At 44.2% G+C, this 18480-nt stretch overlaps 1 protein-coding gene across 1 annotated transcript in view; it reads right to left on the reverse strand.

The window, feature by feature from the left end:
* Positions 1–3307: 3307 nt before the first annotated feature.
* Positions 3308–18480, reverse strand: part of BARX2 (BARX homeobox 2) — a 32958-nt gene continuing 17785 nt past the window's right edge. The window contains exons 2-4 of the mRNA XM_066334633.1: positions 7855–8152; positions 5399–5483; positions 3308–4629 (exon numbers count right to left, since the gene is read on the reverse strand). Coding sequence (XP_066190730.1) covers positions 4372–4629; positions 5399–5483; positions 7855–8152 — 641 coding nt within the window. The 3' untranslated portion in view covers positions 3308–4371. The remainder of the gene's footprint in view (positions 4630–5398; positions 5484–7854; positions 8153–18480) is intronic.

The following is an 18480-nucleotide window of genomic DNA, read 5'->3' on the forward strand; positions in this document are numbered from 1 at the left end:
ACTCCGGATATGAGCACCTCCCATCCCTGTAGGGGAGTTGGGATTTTGACATCAAGGCTTGTTCCTTTCTGTCAGGACTGGAAGCCAAATACCCCTGAACATCATCAGGGCTCAATCCCAAGGGCTCTTGTCTCTGGTCAGACTTCTGGATGAGCAACCAGCAGCTCCTGAGAGCCTCTTCAACAGTCAAGAGGCTTTTAAAGGTATGAGACCATCTTCAGGGCAGGCCCAAAGGCCCCTGCGGGTGAGGATGAGACTGTGCAGATTCCTTCAGGGAGCAGGTCCCTGTATTTCTCCTCAGGTGCCTAAACTCAGGCTTGTGCTGTTTTTCCTGGGTCTTAGGAGCACAAGGCAAACACAACTTTCAGCCCACAATCCCAGTTAAGGGCTAAATCCCAGCCCAGTCTTCAAACCCAACTCAGCTCAGCCCAAAGCCAGTGGAAGAGTCACTCAATTCTTGGCATTTTAGGGACCAGACCAAAAATAAGCCCTAAGCAGACAAAACCTTAAAGCAAGAGGAAAACAAGCACTTGCCTCCCAACAGCAGCTGGATCCCTATATTTAGTTCAACTAGAATATGTAATTTTACTCCAGTTGCAGATGTAAAAGGATTTCCCCATTTCTTCCATGCTGTTTTCCCTCCATCCAAACACATTCTGAATGTGCTTTCCATGATCTCTCAAGGGATTATCAGTGAAAGTCATTCAGTGTGAGCAGCATCAGAGAGCTCTTTGAGAGCTGTCTGAACTTAAATAACCATGTTGAAAAATAACATGTTAAGATTGCTCCTCAGCCAAAAGAGGAACAAAAACATCTTCACTATCTTGTGGACTCATAAAAAACTAGCCCAGACAGCAAGAGAATTGCATTTTTACCCTGTCTGACTCATAAATTATTAGAACGGGATAAACAAAGGGAAAAAAAAATTTAAAAATTGCTGGAACTGTTCCCACTGTAAAGTGAGGCTGAGTCAGAAACAATTATTTTCATCTGAGAAGTAGGAAATGCCCTTTTGTAAGACTTACTTTACCCTTTGTTGGAAAATGGTCAACTTTGCTTTCCTTGCGACTTAGAAACCTATCATTAAAATTTTTGTAAGGTTTGTACTCATATTTATCAGTTTCACTGGACAGCAAAGAAACACCACACAGCGCTTCCTATCTCAGGACAAGAAGGTGGTAATTTTTCCTGTTTCTACATTTATTTCCCACCCTGTTACGTAAATCTTTTGGATTTCTTCAAATCAGACAAATCCACTGGGTATCAACTGCACCAAAAAACCCCAGCAAATGCATCTGCATTATCCATTTTATGAAAAACCTTTTGGTTGAAGAAAATACTGAGGTACAACTCTGACAGGATTTTTGTTTTAGTTAAAAAGGTCCCAGGATGGTTTGAGTTAGAAGAGGCCCTTGACCTCATCCAGTCCCACCCTCTGCCATGGGCAGGGACATCTTCCACCATCCCACCTTGCTTCAAGCCCTGTCCCATATGGCCTGGTTAATTGCAGATTAATTACAAAATATTTCAGTTGGACTCAGACAAGTTGAAATATCTCTGATGCCTTCCCAGACAGTCAGCTTTTTGTTTCTAGAATCATCTGCACACAAAGTTAGATTTAATCAGCTGTTCAGGCTTACAAATAAACTGAGAAGAAACTGTTGCAGACTTTTTTTGCAACTTGGTGGTTAAACTCATTATTAGACAAATGATTTCCACTCATTGCTCTGTTCACTCTCCATGAGTACTGCGGTGTTTGAGACTAGTGGAAACATTTTCTGTGGAGATGAGAGTGCTGATGCCACTATCCAAGAACAATAGAGGCTGATTACAGATTTCACAGAGCATCTAATCTAATTCCTGTATAAACGGGCCATAGGCCTTTTTTAATTAAATGTTATTTCTTGTCCAATAGATACGGTTAAACTACAGCATAATTCTGGAAAAAAGAGAAAAAAAGCAATTCACAGATAAAGAACGTGCAACAACTTGGACATTGTATCATAGCTCCAGACAAGCAGCAAAATCCTGCCTTGCCAACTTTGCCTCTCACTGGGGCTGTCATGAGCATTCAGGGCTCTGTGGAAAGAAAAATGTTCAAAGATAACTAAATTTTGATGCATTTAATGGCAGAGGAAATATTTTGCAGTTCATAGCCTGTGTTTCCAACAGAACAGGCCAGAGGGAAATGTTTCATCCCATTTCTAGTTCAGTGTGATACAGAAAAAAAGGAGCTAAAGGGTAACAAATACCAGGTATTTTCTAAGCTCCTTCCAAATGAGTGTTGCCCAGTTCTGGTAAGTTTGGTTTAGGTTTAGGTGCAAACCTGTAGATGCACTTAAGGCAGTGGCTGCCTTTTCCAGGCTGATTATTGTGTACTGGACACACAGGGAGTAGGGCGTGTCCCACCTTGGCTTGGCTAAAGCTGGAGTTCCACCACATGAAACTGTAATCTCTGCCTCACACACTGTAAATACACACAGTGAGTAGCACAGAGAGAACTACCTGGAAAGTATTTCTCTATTAAGCCATTTCAAAAATCAATATCCAGGCAGGATTACACAGATTGATTTCTTCAAGGAGTTACCCACATTTTATAACATTAGCACTGTTCTAGGACAGGATGTCCCACAAACATCATTGTTTGATATGACCTATTTATTTTTACCTTACTGAAAGCCATTTTCAAGTTTTAAAGCCCATCTTCAGCCACAGGCTGGATGGAGAACAAACAAAAGGGTTTGATGCATGACAGCTGTGGGAAAGTCTTGCCAAGCTGGGACACTTTACCATGAAAATAAACTGCTCAAATCCTTTATCAAATACCTATTTTATGTTATCCAATAAAACACAGAGCTAATGCAGAGCTGGAATCAGACACTTCCAAAAAACACTGAGCAAGAAACTAGAGGGAAAAGAATCCCCTTCTCCTCATTCAACATTTCTTGGATAAGCCATTTGAGATCTGTGTGTGCACCCTTGCCATACCAAAAAAGGGATATTCAGAAATCATCTTCATAGGGCCAGAAGGAGCCACTAAATATGCGTCCAAAACTGGAAGAGGTGACAGAAAAAAAATGCCCTTCTGATGCATTCATCTAGTGACAAGGTGGCATTTACAACACCCTCACCTCCCTAAGCAAGGGCTACAAATAGTTTACACAGAGATTGTTGTGCAGTGATATTAAGGAAAATTTGATTTTTGTTTCCTCCAGATTTTGTTGGAATAGAAAAACCTATTCCAGAAAAGCCCCTGCCTGATATTCTGAAATAAGAAACTCTGGAATAGAAACAAGAGCAACAACTGTTTGATCTAAATATTTTATTTTTAATTAAAAAATAAAGGTTATTTTAATACATCTCTTGCAGCCTTTGGGCAAAATGCACCCTTAAGAAGACTCTGTGAAACATGATGCACATCTTTTCTTGGCACACATTTTAAACAAATGCCAACTTCCTGCAGTAACTTTGGAAATCCACAATTTTCCCCAAACCCTGAAAACATTTAACAGTTCATTTAAAAAATCCCTACAAAAATTAGAAATGGGTCCAAAGCAAAAGTCCCAGATCCAAGCCCCTAAAAGCTTTTGGAGCAGAGATACCCAAATGCTCATCCCATTCCACATTTTATCCCACATCACTGCAAATTCACAGACACAAACCACCCAAGGAGAGGCAATTGGAACTGTCCCAGGTATGGATCTCTTTTCAGAAGCTTTGATCTTAACCAGGCCAAAGCAAACCTGGGGGCTTGAACCGTTTCCTAAAATTGTTTAAGTTGGGCCTGCCCCTAACAGAACTAAGTGCTGGTTACACAAGGAAATGGTGCTGCCCAAGCTCCCATTCCTTGGCTGTCCCTGATCTGAGCCCAGGCCAAGCTCTTTGTCTGCTGGCACTACACAAGGTGCCAGCACACCACACAAGGATAAAGCCTAGGGAACACACTGACCCTCTAACACAGCCACAGACCTGCGTCCGACTGCCCGGGAGAGCCCTAGGCTTCTCAAGGAGCTGTCCTGGGGTTCCAGGAGTGGTTTTCCCTGCAAACAGGTCCTGGCCCCAGCCTTCTCTGCAGGAAGGCTCAGGCTCCTGCCAGGCTGGCACCACTCCCACAGGATGTCTTTGTTCCACCTGGCCTGTGATTCCCAAAGGCACGAAGTGACCAATGTTTAGACTTATACACAAGGTCTACATACATACATACATACATACATACATATATATATATATATATATGTATACACACACCATTACATACATATTTAAATATATATATATATATATATATATTTAAATATTCGGGTTAGATTTTTCTCTTTTGTCTTTTTTTTTTTTTTTTTTGCTTTTATTTTCCCTTCCTTTCTCTCCCTTTTAACTTAATGGTGTAGTCTCCTCTGAGGAAGGCTCTGGTATATGTTGTGGAGATTTCTCTGTCTCCAGTAGGACCTCTTCTTCTGGGTTCTCCTCTGTTAGTTTTGGCTCCTCAGAGGCTTGAGATCCCTCCTGCACCTGACTCTGAGCCTGGCTGTTCAGTTTCTCCTCTGCTTCGATCTCCTCCGAGGTGGGAATGGAGTTTTTCTTTGGCCGGCCTTTGGGCTTTGTTGGAGCTTCCTGTCCACCCTTCAACACCTGCAGCAAAGAGATGAACTGTAAGGATTTTGAACTCTGCTGGTCTCAGACATCCTGTTCCTATGTCTAATTCCCTCTCTCTTCACAGCATTCCTGCAGCAACCAGACACTTCAGCCAAGGATCTATACTAAAGGTAATGCCAAATTTGTTAGAAGTGACAGTAACTTCTGCAGGTGCCACATACATCCAGATGAACAGCCTAGAACTGCATCTCTTCTCCCAAATCAGAAAACATAGACACCTCCACTAGAGAATGTCACAGCATCATGCTCCCACCAGCATTTATTGGGTAGCTGCCCTTTATAAAAAAGCATTTTAACTGGAAAAGGACCATGAAGATCAGAATAAGTGAAAAGTGAAAGGAAGATATGAGAAGCAAAAATTAATGATATCAGCTCTCAAAAATCCTGTTTCCATAGAGCAACACAGTCATTTTTGTTTATGCACAAAACTAATCCCAGAAGCACTGAGATCACATGAATGCAAAAAAGGCAGAAGGAGATATTTTGGTTCTTCCCTCAGTTCTATTCTCACTTCTTTCACCCCTTTGCTTTGTTCTCCCCCTACTGCCTTTGACCTCCCCTAGCCCACCATACATGCTGCAGTATGAACACTTTAAAAAAAGAGACCATCTCTGTGAAAAATGATCAGGAATAAAACAGGATTTGGTATAAATAGATACAAATCACTCCACTATGTTCAACTTCCAAATCTGTTCTTTGCAATCAGTTTTTAAGAGCCATGGAGAAGTGACAAGGATCCACTCACCATTTTCTTCCACTTCATCCTACGGTTCTGATACCACGTCTTCACCTGGAGCTGAGTCAGCCCTAAGGATTGGGCTAAGTCAAGCCTGGGAGACAAACCAGACAACAAAATGAGTTTACAGAAGCCAAGAGGAGCTCAGGTGCCAGGTCTAGGCAGTCCAGCACTGTTAGAGAATTCAGCAGTGTCTCTCTGATCAGTTGTCTCAAGTCACACAAAAGTGGTAAAACCCATGAATTTAGGATGCAAAGACAGAAGCTCCTATGGAAGATTCAAGCTCCCTTTTCTAGAAGTGGCAGGTTTTGTCTGCCCTCTTTGAGGCATGAACCTGCTGCACTCCAACTGATGATGCTCCATGTTTGTCCATGAATTAGGAGTTACTGGTACATCACATCTGTGAAAAACAGGTCACTGGTGTCTGAAACATGTAGGAACAGACACCCAGCATCAGGTGGGTGTCTGTTTGTCATATATCTCCTTTGCTACCTTCAGAATGGGGATCATGGTACTTGCCCATTTCTCATGGAGTAGCAGTACATCTAAATCTATTCATTTCATATACATTATGCTCTTTAGACAATTTAGGCTTCTAAGTGAATTTATTTTTTGTATTTTAGCTGCAGGGTATATGTGGCAGACAGCCCATAATCCTGATTCATCCTCTACAAATCTCCAACTCATGCAAGTTCTTGTGAACCCATTCATTATTTCTATATTAAAGCCCAGGGTATGCAGCAAATGCTTCAGTTCAGAGTACCTCCTGATCTGTCCCCACAAGGGATAGCACCATGCATCTGACAGTTTTGTAATGCAGTTGCACAAGGGATGGAGTTGGAAATCCTCAGCCATGCCAGGAAAGTGCCCCTTGGAGTCATGCAAGTCCTGCAGGTGGGACAGCTCCAACTCAGAGCCACGTTCCACAGTATTCTGCATTCTGTGACTTTTTGGCAAATATCTCCTTGCCTTTGGATGGGGGAACACATATGTCAAGGCCAAGTTTTTCATAATAAAACCTTTGTTACAGCTGGGCTCCTTGGGCAACCAGATTTACAAATGTAAACAGCCACATACCACACACCAGCTCTCTGTGCTCCACCTCACACTGAAGGATTCATGCTCCTCTTCTACTCTGGATTCACCCTGGACCCGGAGGCTTGTTCTGCCACTACATCACATCTGAAGCCATTGATCTAACGCACCATTACACACATTGAGTAGAACATGTTGGAGTCATTACCCTGATGTACTGCCCTCCCTCACAAGGGATGAACCAGGGGTTTCAGGTGCCCTCCCAAGGCTACCATCTCCCATCCAGGCCAAAAGCTGCAGAAGTGAACACAGACTGCTGTGCCCCGTTTCCAGCCATGAGCTGACAGAGAGAAGCTGGACTTAGCCAACCCTTCGTGCCTTAGTGCATGTCTGGTAATACTTGGATTACTTGCAACCAGCTGCCATCTCTTGCCACATACCTCAGTGCAACCAGCACTGCCTGGAAACACAAGGAAACAAACACAGAGGAAGTGGCACATGGGCAGCAATTGCTCATTGGCCTCAGTGAAGCCAAGGAACAGTCATATGAGATAATTAATTATCAGCCTTGAGTGCTTCAGCAAAGTGTCAACCATCTGGTGATGTGAAGCTGTGAGGAGTCAGTGCAAGCACAGCAGGAACTCCAAAAATCCAGGAGGCAGGTTGGCTACGGCCAGAAATTTTGGTCTTGAAGCAATTTGGTGACAGGCAATAGGAGCAGAAAATGCCATCTTCAGAATCATTTCAAACACTGGGATACTGCCCCTTGTGGAGTGCAGGGAGTGATACCTTTCAAACCTTCTTCAGGTTTACAAACTTCCTGGGAATTGGATGGGTCATCATTCCATAATTTAAATTTGCAGAGTAGGATTCAAAGCCCTTAAAAAAGCTAAAATTTCTCTAAGTTTGGTTTGCCCATGTGGTACCAAGTAGTGCCTAAAAACTTGCCTGTGCCTTTGCAAGGCAGCTTTCAACCCCAGGCTCTGCTTCCCAAGCTTATGGACGGGCCACCACCTTCCCACTGAACTGCTGCCCAGGGTGCTGGATGAAAAGCCAGCTCAGGAGCAGCTGAAAATACCATGAACACGCAGCCATGAAACAGCATCCCACGGGGAGACAAGCTCCATCTTTTTTCAAGTGTGCGGCAGGAGCGGGAAAGGCACACATCCTTCTTCTCTGACATCTCTCACCCTGGAGGCCTGCTCCCAAGCATGTGTATCATCATCTGACATTTCCACTGATCTGATCTATTTGTGTCACCTTTGATCCCAGGAAAAGTAGTCTTGAATTTGAATCAGGTTATTTGCCCATGGCTGCAGCCAATAGCAGAGGCAACTCAGTGGAGCCAGAGGCAGCACCCCTCAGCTGCCTCTGCAGCAAAAAACATCCCTTCTGCACATCCCTGTTCCTAGTGTGAGCAACTGACCTACCTGTCAGGGGTGGAGAGGTACTTCTGCTTCTGGAATTTTTTCTCCAGGCCCATGAGCTGGATCTCAGTGAAAATGGTCCTGCTCCGGCGCGGCTTCTTCGAGCACGGTGGGGGCTGCTCTGCCTCAGACTCGCTGCTCACCTGGGCCTCGCTGGGGGAAAGGTCCGTGCCCACAGCCCCCAGGCAGGGCTGGGCTGGCAGCCCCCGGGAGCTGCCGGGGGCAGGGAGCAGCTGGGGCAGCACGGGCGGCTGCCGGGGGATGACGGAGATGAGAGGATACGCCCGCAGAGGAGGGGAGCCTGGCAGGGAGGAAGCAGAGGTGGATGAAGGTCACATAGGGGCTGATGTTTTTGAGTAATGGGAGCACTGGGGAGAGGAGGAAGACAAGAACAGCTTTCCTGGCACTACCATGTGCTCCTTAAAGGAAGACAAGGAAGACCATTCCCCTCTTTGGACCAGTTCCTTCTCCCAGATTGCAGAGCTTATCTTCAGCTGGGGAAACCTAACCCTAATCCAAACCCCAACCCTAACCTTTAACCCCCACCCTAAGCCTAACCCTGACGCTCACACTAACCCTAACCCTAACCCTAACCCTAACCCTAACCCTAACCCTAACCCTAGGACAGGTGAAGGAAGGACTGCCTTTCCGCTTCTTTTTTAAGGAGCTATTATAACCATTGAAATTATCTGTCTAATTACCGCAAGAGATTTAACTCAAAGCAAAAGATGAAATATATCCTCATTCTCTTTCCAACTTTGTTTCCTTGGGGAAACTAGGACAGGGTTCAGTTGAGACAGTGACCTCCCCTCCTCTTGCAGGTAACAGAAAACAGAGTCCAGTTCACAACTCATTCCATCCCCTAATAGGCAACTGCATCAGAACCACTCTCACCCTCCACTGCCCACAGTGATGCTCCTGACCATGCAAGAAGATGAGGATTATCTTCACTGACTGAACTCTGCATCTTACACCAACCAGTTGATATCAGCCCTAAAAACAAAACCAGTTCTGCTCCAATCTTTTCAGGTCAGGGCTATTTTGAGATGACAAATCCAAACATTCCCAAACACTAGACAAAGTTCTGATCCACATCAGGCCTTCGGGTTTATAGCTACAGCAATTTTCTGCTCAGCCTTAGCCCCAGGAAATTGAATGCTCCTTTAAAGTTTGGACAGGGAAATTGAGCTACATAAGGGAAATGTTAACTCACTGTAAGATATACAACCTGCAGAATCTTGGGAAGTCACCTCATTTTACCTCGTTTGCAAGATGGAAACAATCCTCCTTACCTATATCACTGGTGGTAAAACATGGATTAAAATTTAATGGACACAAAGTATTTGGAGATCTTAAATAAATGGGACTGTGGAAAGGAACATATTACATCAGCAGGCCCAATTGTGAAACCCTTCACATGAATCCCCACTAATGAAAATAATGATCTCTAAACCTCAATGAGTGTGTTGGGATGAGCAACTCCACACAGTGGAAGAAAGGGGTTGTTGGCCTGGCCTGCTGCTGGACCTGCATTCCCCAGTCCTCTCCCCAGCTGTAGGGTTGTGATCACAGGAACCAGGTCCTAGGTGAGCTGGGTACATCAAAGAATATCAAGTTGTTTACCGTTGCTTCTCTCCTCAACCACAGCAAACTGTGCAAAATCCAGCTACTTAAAAAGCAAGCTTGGGAAACTATTGTCAAAACTCTAAATCCCAACAGACTGGGATATAAGGATAGCTATGACTATAGACTGGGGTTTAGGCAGACTGGGGCTTCAGTCTGGCTTTCTCCTCCACACCTCTGAAACAATAAAAATGAAAATATTTCCATTACGTGTAAAGCTTTCCAGTTAAACCACCAATGAAGCACTTGAAAGATGAAATCAGAATTGCCAAGCCAACCTTTAGCTTGTGTCAAGCTTTATCTACCTTTTATTTCTGGGGATTTTTTCCAGCTGAAGGCTGTGCTGATTAACAGCACCACTGAGTAACCTGGCAGAAATTCTGTCTTGATTTACAATTTCAGTGGTTGTTCAAAGATCATAAATTAGGACAGAGTGTGCTGTCCTTTGCTTTACACCACTGTCCTTTGCTTTACACACTAAATCTGTGCTGGTATTTATGCACCCTCTGACACCACCCAGCTACACAGAAGGTAAAGCAGATGTTGCTCCCATAGCCTTTTTTCCCCTCATCAACCTGCTACTGTTCATTTCTGACACCATGGATAACAAAAACTTGCTGACTCACCTGTAGAACAGATGATTTCTTCTCTTTCAGCCAAATTTGTCTCCAAAATCATCTCCTGTTCCCTCCTCAAAGGGCCTTTCCATTTCTAGAGTTCTATGCAGAACACTGAAGTCACCTCCACCATGAGAGATGCTTCTGGGTGTGCCATGAGATTTATGAGGAAATCATCATGTGTTGATGTCTTCATTTGCAGCAGTCCTGGGACTCAGCCCCAGTACACAATTGCTCTTGGTCATTCAGGCTCCAAGAGGCTTCTAAGATCCCAGTTCTACCCTGTCTTGGATAAGGACACTTAAGCTTAAGCTTACTTCAGAAAAGAGTGGGTCCAGTCTTACTACATCCCTTTATCCCACTACTATGGGGTGCTGGTTCAACCCTGCCCATCACAGAGCTCCTGCTCCTCTACAGGTTCATCCTCCAAACCTTATCCCATAGCCCATTTCTGTCCTCGCTCATGGGTAGCTTTTGCCATCACATCATTGATTAATCAATACTTTTGTACCTCCATGTATTTTGAACAGAGCTCTCCATAAAGCACAAAATTACTCATGAATAATAAATCACCAGAAACCCCTGCAAGGCTTCAAGTGACTGACACCTCTGGATGAAAGGATTTTTACAAGGAACTCTCTTCAAAGGAGGTCAGCAAAGTAATTTGATATCAGAGCAACCAAGGACATTTGCTTTCCTGTATGGCATGGCAGCAGCACGTGAGAGTGCTTGAAGGGAGGGGAGGATGGTTACAATTGTCCCAGAGCTTAGGATCTGCCTTTACAAATCTGCCAAACAAAATCTCTTAGGATTATTTTTCTAATAGTCAGGCAAGATTAGGATTAAAGGAACTGCTTTTCAAGATAAGCAGCAAGGCCTTGGCTATTTTGCAGAGTACAATGGTGGTTATTAGAAAAGCAGAAGACACTGGAGTTGTTTGGGTCTGGGTTTTCAAGTGCTGAGCACCTGAACGAAAGGACATATTTTCCAAAATGCTCAGCAGCCAGCAGCTGTGCCCTAGTCAAACAGTTAGAAAAGCTCAGCACATGCTTATTTTTGGTGTCCATGTCAGGACACAAATTTATTTACAGCCCTTCTGAAACCAAGATGCTGCTTATGCGCAAGTCATTGTACACAACTGCCAAGCTGATTTGAGTTCCAGGTGCTGAACAGATTTGTGAGGCTGTTGACACTACCATTCCATGCATTTGTTTATCTTTTGTGCTTGTAAGAGCAACCTTTGCTTATGGTTTGACACCAACAGTTGTGACAGTTCTTTTAGAAACCATTGTAAATAATGACAGCATCATGATCAGTCCAGCTTATACAAGACTGCTCAGCTTTGTGCCCTCAGCCTGGTGAGGACACAGGAAGGTTGTGGCAAGGAGTAGGGAATAAGGATGGCATCTAGAAAAGACATGGGCATCAAGGCTGCAGATATTTTTGGGAGAAAGCTGCAGGTCCGAAAGCAGGCAATGCTTCAGCAGCCCATTGCATATAGAGCAAACCAGAAACAACTGACCTCTACACTGCACTAGCCAGCTTTCTGTTCCCAGAGAGAAAAGCCCAGGTTCAGTGTCCTGCTCTGGATCTAGTTACCCCAAAGTTCAGAGCAGCTGAAGCTGAGCCAGTCCATAGTCTCTAGGTACAGTTAACATGACTCCCCTTAAACCATCCATACAGTTCTCACCCTGATAAAGCCTTGCCTTCCAAATATCGTGAAATATGAGGCGAGATCTAAACTTCACATCCCCTGGAGCTGAAAGCTACTTCTAGACTGACATGGTATTGTAAGAAGGAAATAATTTCCTAATCTTCAACAAATTAAATGCTGGCAAGCAGCTCTTGTCTGCTCAGCACTGTTGTGACACGCTCTGTCTCCTGAACTGGGATGAATGGGAGTGAAGAGCTCTTTCTTTCCATACCTGCCTTTCACACGGGTTCCACTGAACACGTTCTCACCTGCACTGTTGTGTGAGCACTTTTTCTGACCCACTGCTCTTTTGTACCTGAAAACCCAAAAGCTGCCCACCAGAAAATGAGGAATTTGCTACCCAAGAAACACACCTAAAGCATTTTACTATTTCCATCTGAAACTGTCAAGAAGCCCCACACTCCAGCGGTGAAACCACCAGTGGTTTAGGACTCAGGAGGTCTCACTATTCTTCACAAGGACAATGGTCTCTTATTATATGGTTTTCAACAGAAAAGTCCCAGTTTTATCTACTAGAATAATCTTAATCACCCCACAGCCGAGGGTATTCTTGGGCTCACTTTACTGCTGAATACTTCTCAAATACTTGGGAAGAATAAGTATATATCCCATACTTCATACCATGCAGAACTGAAGGAGAACTGCCTAAACAACAGATTGTTTCCTGTAGTTCTTTTTTAAGGATTTGAATAATCTCAGTTTCAAGCAGCAAAAAAGCTCTTATTTCTGTCCATCCCACAAAGCAAACATCTGGCCACTCTTGCTAAAAGTAACCAAGAGCTAAAAATAAAATAGACATTGAATCCGCAGAGCATTTTCTATGATCTAAAAACATGTTGCTTTGCTATTTAAATCTGTGTTGGCAGCCACTGTACAGTGAATAACAGATGTGCACTAAGCACTGCCCACATCACCTTGGCATGAATCAGCTTACTCAAGCCACACAGGTCTAGGGAGAACCCTGGACTCAGATATTTCTGCAAAAAATGTATCACGGTTTGATGTATCCAAATATTTTTTGTTATTTGTTCTTCTTTACAGCAGCAACTACAAGAAGATGTTATATCAAGAAGATCAACCTGAAGCCATCTCCACTCATCTTCTGGGACATTTCCAATAAACTTCTTTTAAACTTCTTCTGACCACTACCTAAGACACAGTGGATATACCACCACTGCATCAGATCACCTTGCAGAAGTCGTAATTAAAAACAAATACTTGAAACAAGTATTTTCCCCTTATTTACCCCCTCCTCCCCTACTCCCTGGCTTAATTTCAACCACAGTAGACACAGAATGAAAGGAAGAGAAAAGGGAAAGCACTAATTAGTTGCATGGTTTGACTGCCAGCAATGGAAGAACAGTTTTCCTCCCAGGCAAGCTCAGTTTCCAAATGTTGTTTTGAAAAGCAGCAAAGAAAAAGGAAGGAAAGATTTACGGATCAGCTCCTCTTGGCAGGTCAGCCCTGCTCGGAGGCAGAATGAATCTCACTCAGAATGGGCTGCAGTGAAAGGTAAATAATAAAAGAAAATGAATTTATGACTCAGGGAGGTCTATAAATCTCTCATCTCCTGAGTGTCAAAACAAAGGGAACCAAGAAGGAGTTGAGTTCATTTAAGAAAGAACTGGATTCTGCTGAAGGAGCAGGCAGTTTCCTGACAAGAATAAGCAAACCCTGAGTGAAGCAAGGAAAACAAAAGGAGCATGGAAACACTGAGAATTAGTTGAATGACACACCTCTTTAGTGGGGAGATCATTACATTGACTTTTTCCACCATAGATGCTAAAAAGCAGAAATTTTTCAAACCATACCCATTCCATGGATCTCAGCTAAATTTTCCCACCATATCCAGAGCTGAGCCGGGACCTGGTACAATCCAGGAACTCCATGTGGCCCAGGAGGCAAGTGCCTAAAGACAACAACCTCTGTGTGCTGCAGGACACACAACAACGGCCCCTCAGTCAGAGTGGGACTTTGCCTTATGGTTGTCAGACCTGCCAAACACTGACCAGAGACAAAACCTGACCCTTGTACAAGGGCTCAGTTCCTCCGCTGAGCTTCCTCAGGCAGTACATGGACCTGCAGCACCTCTCTTGTCCATTACGAGCCCCACTGAGGAGAGCAATTCTTGCACTCAGGTTACACCTTATCTCATCTATTTTTGATGACATCAGATTTAAACCTCTGCTCCATCTATACCAGGCTTGGGCACTGAAAAGTTCCTCAGACATGGGAGACTCTTTCCTATTTGCTATTAGAAGGCATCAGATTCTTCCCAAGACCAGTGCTGTGCTCCACCAGCACCCTGATATGGACATAACAGCAAGAGGAAAAGGAAGAACAGCAACAGGCTGTGCATATACCAGAGAAATTCACATCCTCTCAGGAGCAAGTGCTTAGGAGAGGATTGAGGGGAATTGCCAGCTCTCTCAGACTTCCTTGACCCAGCCCTTTCCAAGGCACCTGGCCCACTGAGCACTGTCATGAGCACTTGAATCCCAAGTTTAAAAAATTACCTGGGTGATGTTTCTGCTATGCAGCATGATGTGAACAGATCCCTCTGCTATCCCCAGAATGGTAAGCATCAGAGCCATGCCAGAGGATGGCTGCTCCTGAGCCAGTTATGACCTGGGCAGAGGTGGGCTAATGAATTTGCAATAATTTTGCCAACAGCCTGCCACTTCCCAACTGTGAGTCCCTGTATTTGCATGGAGCAGCCCTTGGAACACATTGGCATAGATGGCCCTTCAGAGCTGGAAGCCCAGGCACAGCAACCTCCCTAAGCTGTCCCTGAGCAAGGCAATTGAGCCTAGAAGGTGGTACCTAACGAAGCAATTTGTCAGAAACCCTTTGTATCAACCAGTTCAGGCATTGATTCTCTTCTCATCCTTTCCAGTCTTTCTGTAAGACAACCCTCAGATACTCTTTTACATTTCCTAAACCTCTTTAAGTATTGGAAGAGCTGGAAAACCTGCAGATAATCCTCTGAGCCTTTACAAGTGCCATAGCTCAGCTCTATAAGCAGATATTTCTGTGACTATTACATATTAAGTGGGAATCCTGGAACCAGAAGTGTGTGAAAATGCTCTTTGTTGCCTTTCTTCTCCAGCACCTCAAAGCTCAGAAGTGGCAGAGTTAGCCCTCTTTCGGGAAAGGAGAATTGTCTGAGGTTTGGTTTGTTTTTCTACGTGCTCTCTTTCTTTGGATACATGTGGAAATCAGTTGTAGCAAAGCCAGAGCTAAAGTCTCTGCACAAGAGCAGAGGTGAAGGGCAGTTCTGGGACGTTTTGAAAGCTTCCAAACATAGTCTCAAGACTCAGCCCAGATGCACAAAGACAAAATTTCCATAGGAATAATGTCACGGAAGCTACAGGAAGGCAGAGCAATCAACTCTGAAATGTAAGTGCAGAGCTGGAACACGAACAGACACCATTGGTACTTTAAAATAGCACCAGTGAGGTTCCTTGGAGTAAAGTTTAACTGCTCCTCAATGAAAGACTGCAGGTACATTCACACTAGATTCTTTTGCCACTTCAATGAATCCTATTAATCTGATAAGGACCACAAGTCTTGCAAACATTAAATGCAACTCAGCAACATGGCAAAAAGTGTAGCAAATGGCTTCTCTTCATTGTGTAAAAATCCAGACATAACTGGTGTCTATGGCAAAATGTCCATCAGCTACAGTGGAGCCAGGATTTCACCCAAATGTGCCCACAGAAAGAAAACAGAAGACAAAACAAAAGAAAGGAAATTAGTGCAGCTAATTTTAGCACAGCTAAAATGATCCTTTTTTTAGTCATTCTAACTGAAAGCCTGAAAATTAATGCCTTTTTAGGCATTCTGACTGAAGAACTGAAAGTTCTTCAGGAGTCTACACCACTGTATGAACAAAGTGGGAATGGGAGAAAAAAAACTGGCATCTGATCAAATGGCAATTTTTGACCTCAGATTTTCAGGTGTGAGAAAAAAAAATGGGCTCATCCAGGAGTCATAACCTTCCCAAAGAAGTTTTCTCTTCAGTCACTTTTTTTGGGGGGAGCAGTTTTTTCAGCTAAATCTGTTGCAAACAAAACCACTGATGTTGGTGGAGGTTGACTTAAAAAGATGCTCCTCCCCAAAGCATCTCCCACTCTGTAAATCCCAGTACAACTCCCCAGGGATGACTGGAGCTGGACACAGCTCCAGCTTCTGTTTCCTGTGGTGTGGGACACTTGGAGCTGTGGCTGAGTTCAGCCCAATAAGTCTGTCCCAATTAGCAGTCTATGAACACATTGCTGTATAATTTCTCAATAATACCAGCAATAACTTGGAAGGATGCAAGGTGTGCATGCTGTAGGCCTCCAGAAAAGCCTACAGAAAAATAACTGATCCTTATTAAAAACATTTGATATTCATATTGTGGGTTTTTTTTGTGTGTTTAAGGCCCTGCACACCTTTTATCCTGTAAGCAGCAGAGAAGCCTAAGAGCCTCCCTGAACAACACTTGTCTCACTCCCTGCTGCCACAGGCAGATATGGCACACCTTGCCTTGAACAGGGCTGGGTGTGGGACAATTACCCATCTTCAAACAAAATCCAAAACTCACCTAGAGCAGCAGTGTCTCCAGGGATCCCAGATCCCTGAAGGATGGCATCAGGGATCTTCTGGCAGGGCTAGTGATCACTATTCTGACAAACTGGCTTTGTTCAGGGCTGTACAGGGGGGAGGAGATGATAATGCACCTTGAAGCTGGAATGGAAAGGCCTGGCTCTGCTGTCCTGGGGTGATCACTGGGATATCCTGGGATAACAGTGCTCAGCTACCGAATTTATTCCCAGCTGCTGGAAAGACACAAGCCAGCACCACCAGGCTGCTGTCCCTGCACAGAGCAGCCTTTCTTCTAGGCTGTCAGTCAAGTAGAGGAGTGTGCCAGGACCTTGTCAGATCCTCAGCGAAGAGGAAAATTTATATATAAAGAAGATCTATTTGGTTTTAAAGAAGCATTTAAAGAATCTATTTGGCCAGCACCCAAGAAATCCTTTGTGGCAAATGTAATGGCACTGTGGCTTCATCAGCAGAGAATGAATCAGAACAGACACCATTTCTGTACTTTAAATTATTCTGCTTCACGTACTCAAATGACAACCTGCCTTTTGGACGGGGACTCCCTTTGACTCAAACCTGCCCCCTCCAGCCAAACTGAGCATGGCTCAGAGAGGCCCTGCTCATTGTCTAAGGCTACACAAAAGGGACTCTGGGATTCGTCATATTTAGCTGATGATTCCTTTGAATCCTACTCAATGGGAAACAAGATGCTCTGAACACAAGCATATCTGCCTTAGTATTTATCGGATACATGGGCCCAAGGCCATTGTGACTTCAAAGAGCTCCCAAGGGAAGGCAGGGTTGGAAGTGAACCTCCATTCCAGACCCTTATTGCCTGGACTTGGAGGGAGTTCTAAGCACAGGCCACATCAATCCCAGAGAAATAAACACCACCACATCTCCATAAAAAACACTCAGGCCGTGCAGGGAAGTTTAGGGATACAATCTGCCAGCTCCCTGTCCAGATCTGCACCAAGGGACACTTCAGGTCCACTAAGCCAACTTCAGCCTGAAACTCTTTCTTTTGAACAGAGTCAGGCTGAACACTTCAGCCAAGAATTCCCTTCATCACCAATGAGAAGGCTCAGCACTAGAGCCGGAACAGCCAAAGGATGAGAGAATAGAACAGCTCTAAGAGGTGGTTTTAACAGGAAGTTTCTGGTCCTGACTACTGGGGATGGAGGGGGAATACAGAACTGAGACACCAGAATTCTCAGGGTATCTCAGCCTAAGGTGCAACAATTTACCACTGACAGACATGACCAGACATCATGGGTCACTGGGAGAGGCCAAATTGATTCCTCTGTCCAGATGGTGTCACTGGTCAAGGAGCAAGATTTGGACTTGGATGGAGAAACAGCTTGTCCTAGCTGAAAGGGTGGAGTTTGACGGAAGGCTAAGTCCTGTCCTGTACTCTGTTCTGCTCCCTGAGCATCTCTCCCTGGCTACTGCCCAAGCTTTGAGTCTATGTGGACCTTGGACCAACACATTATGACCATTCTTATATCCTCACACATCTAACAAATGATTCAGCCTTCTCTCAGAATTTCACAGTTTCTGGCCAAGTTCAAATACACAATGCCATGGATGCATAAATCAATCAGTCCCTCACTTCCTGCTCTGTTAATTATTATCAAGCATCCATAAGCAAACACCAGCTTTGGCCAGATGAATGGCTGTGCACACAAAAGCACTCTTCAGGTTTCTCAAGCTCACCCTTGTGTGAGCTTCAGCAAAAAGCTGGCCATAAATATCATTACCTCTTCCTGTCCAAGGCTCTAAAACATGCTGCTGAGTGACACATGGGAAGAAAGAGAGTGCAATTGTTTTTCAAGACCAGATTGTGTAAATTTTGCCTGATGGATCTTTTGGAAAACACTTTTTCCTTCTCAGGAGAATAGTGGATCAGTGTTTAAAATACACAGACACCCTGCTCTTTTCCTCCCCACTGAAATGAAAGGGGGACTTCAGCAAGTGCTGGTGTTAATCTGAAATGGACCTGTCACATCTTGGCAAAGCCTCTGCCTCTTAACAGCTGTGGCTTATAATCTCGAGGTTTGCTTTATTAATAATTTTGCCCCCATCAGG

The sequence above is a fragment of the Sylvia atricapilla genome, chromosome 23 (genome assembly GCF_009819655.1).
Source record: "Sylvia atricapilla isolate bSylAtr1 chromosome 23, bSylAtr1.pri, whole genome shotgun sequence".
Classification (NCBI taxonomy): Eukaryota; Metazoa; Chordata; class Aves; order Passeriformes; family Sylviidae; genus Sylvia; species Sylvia atricapilla.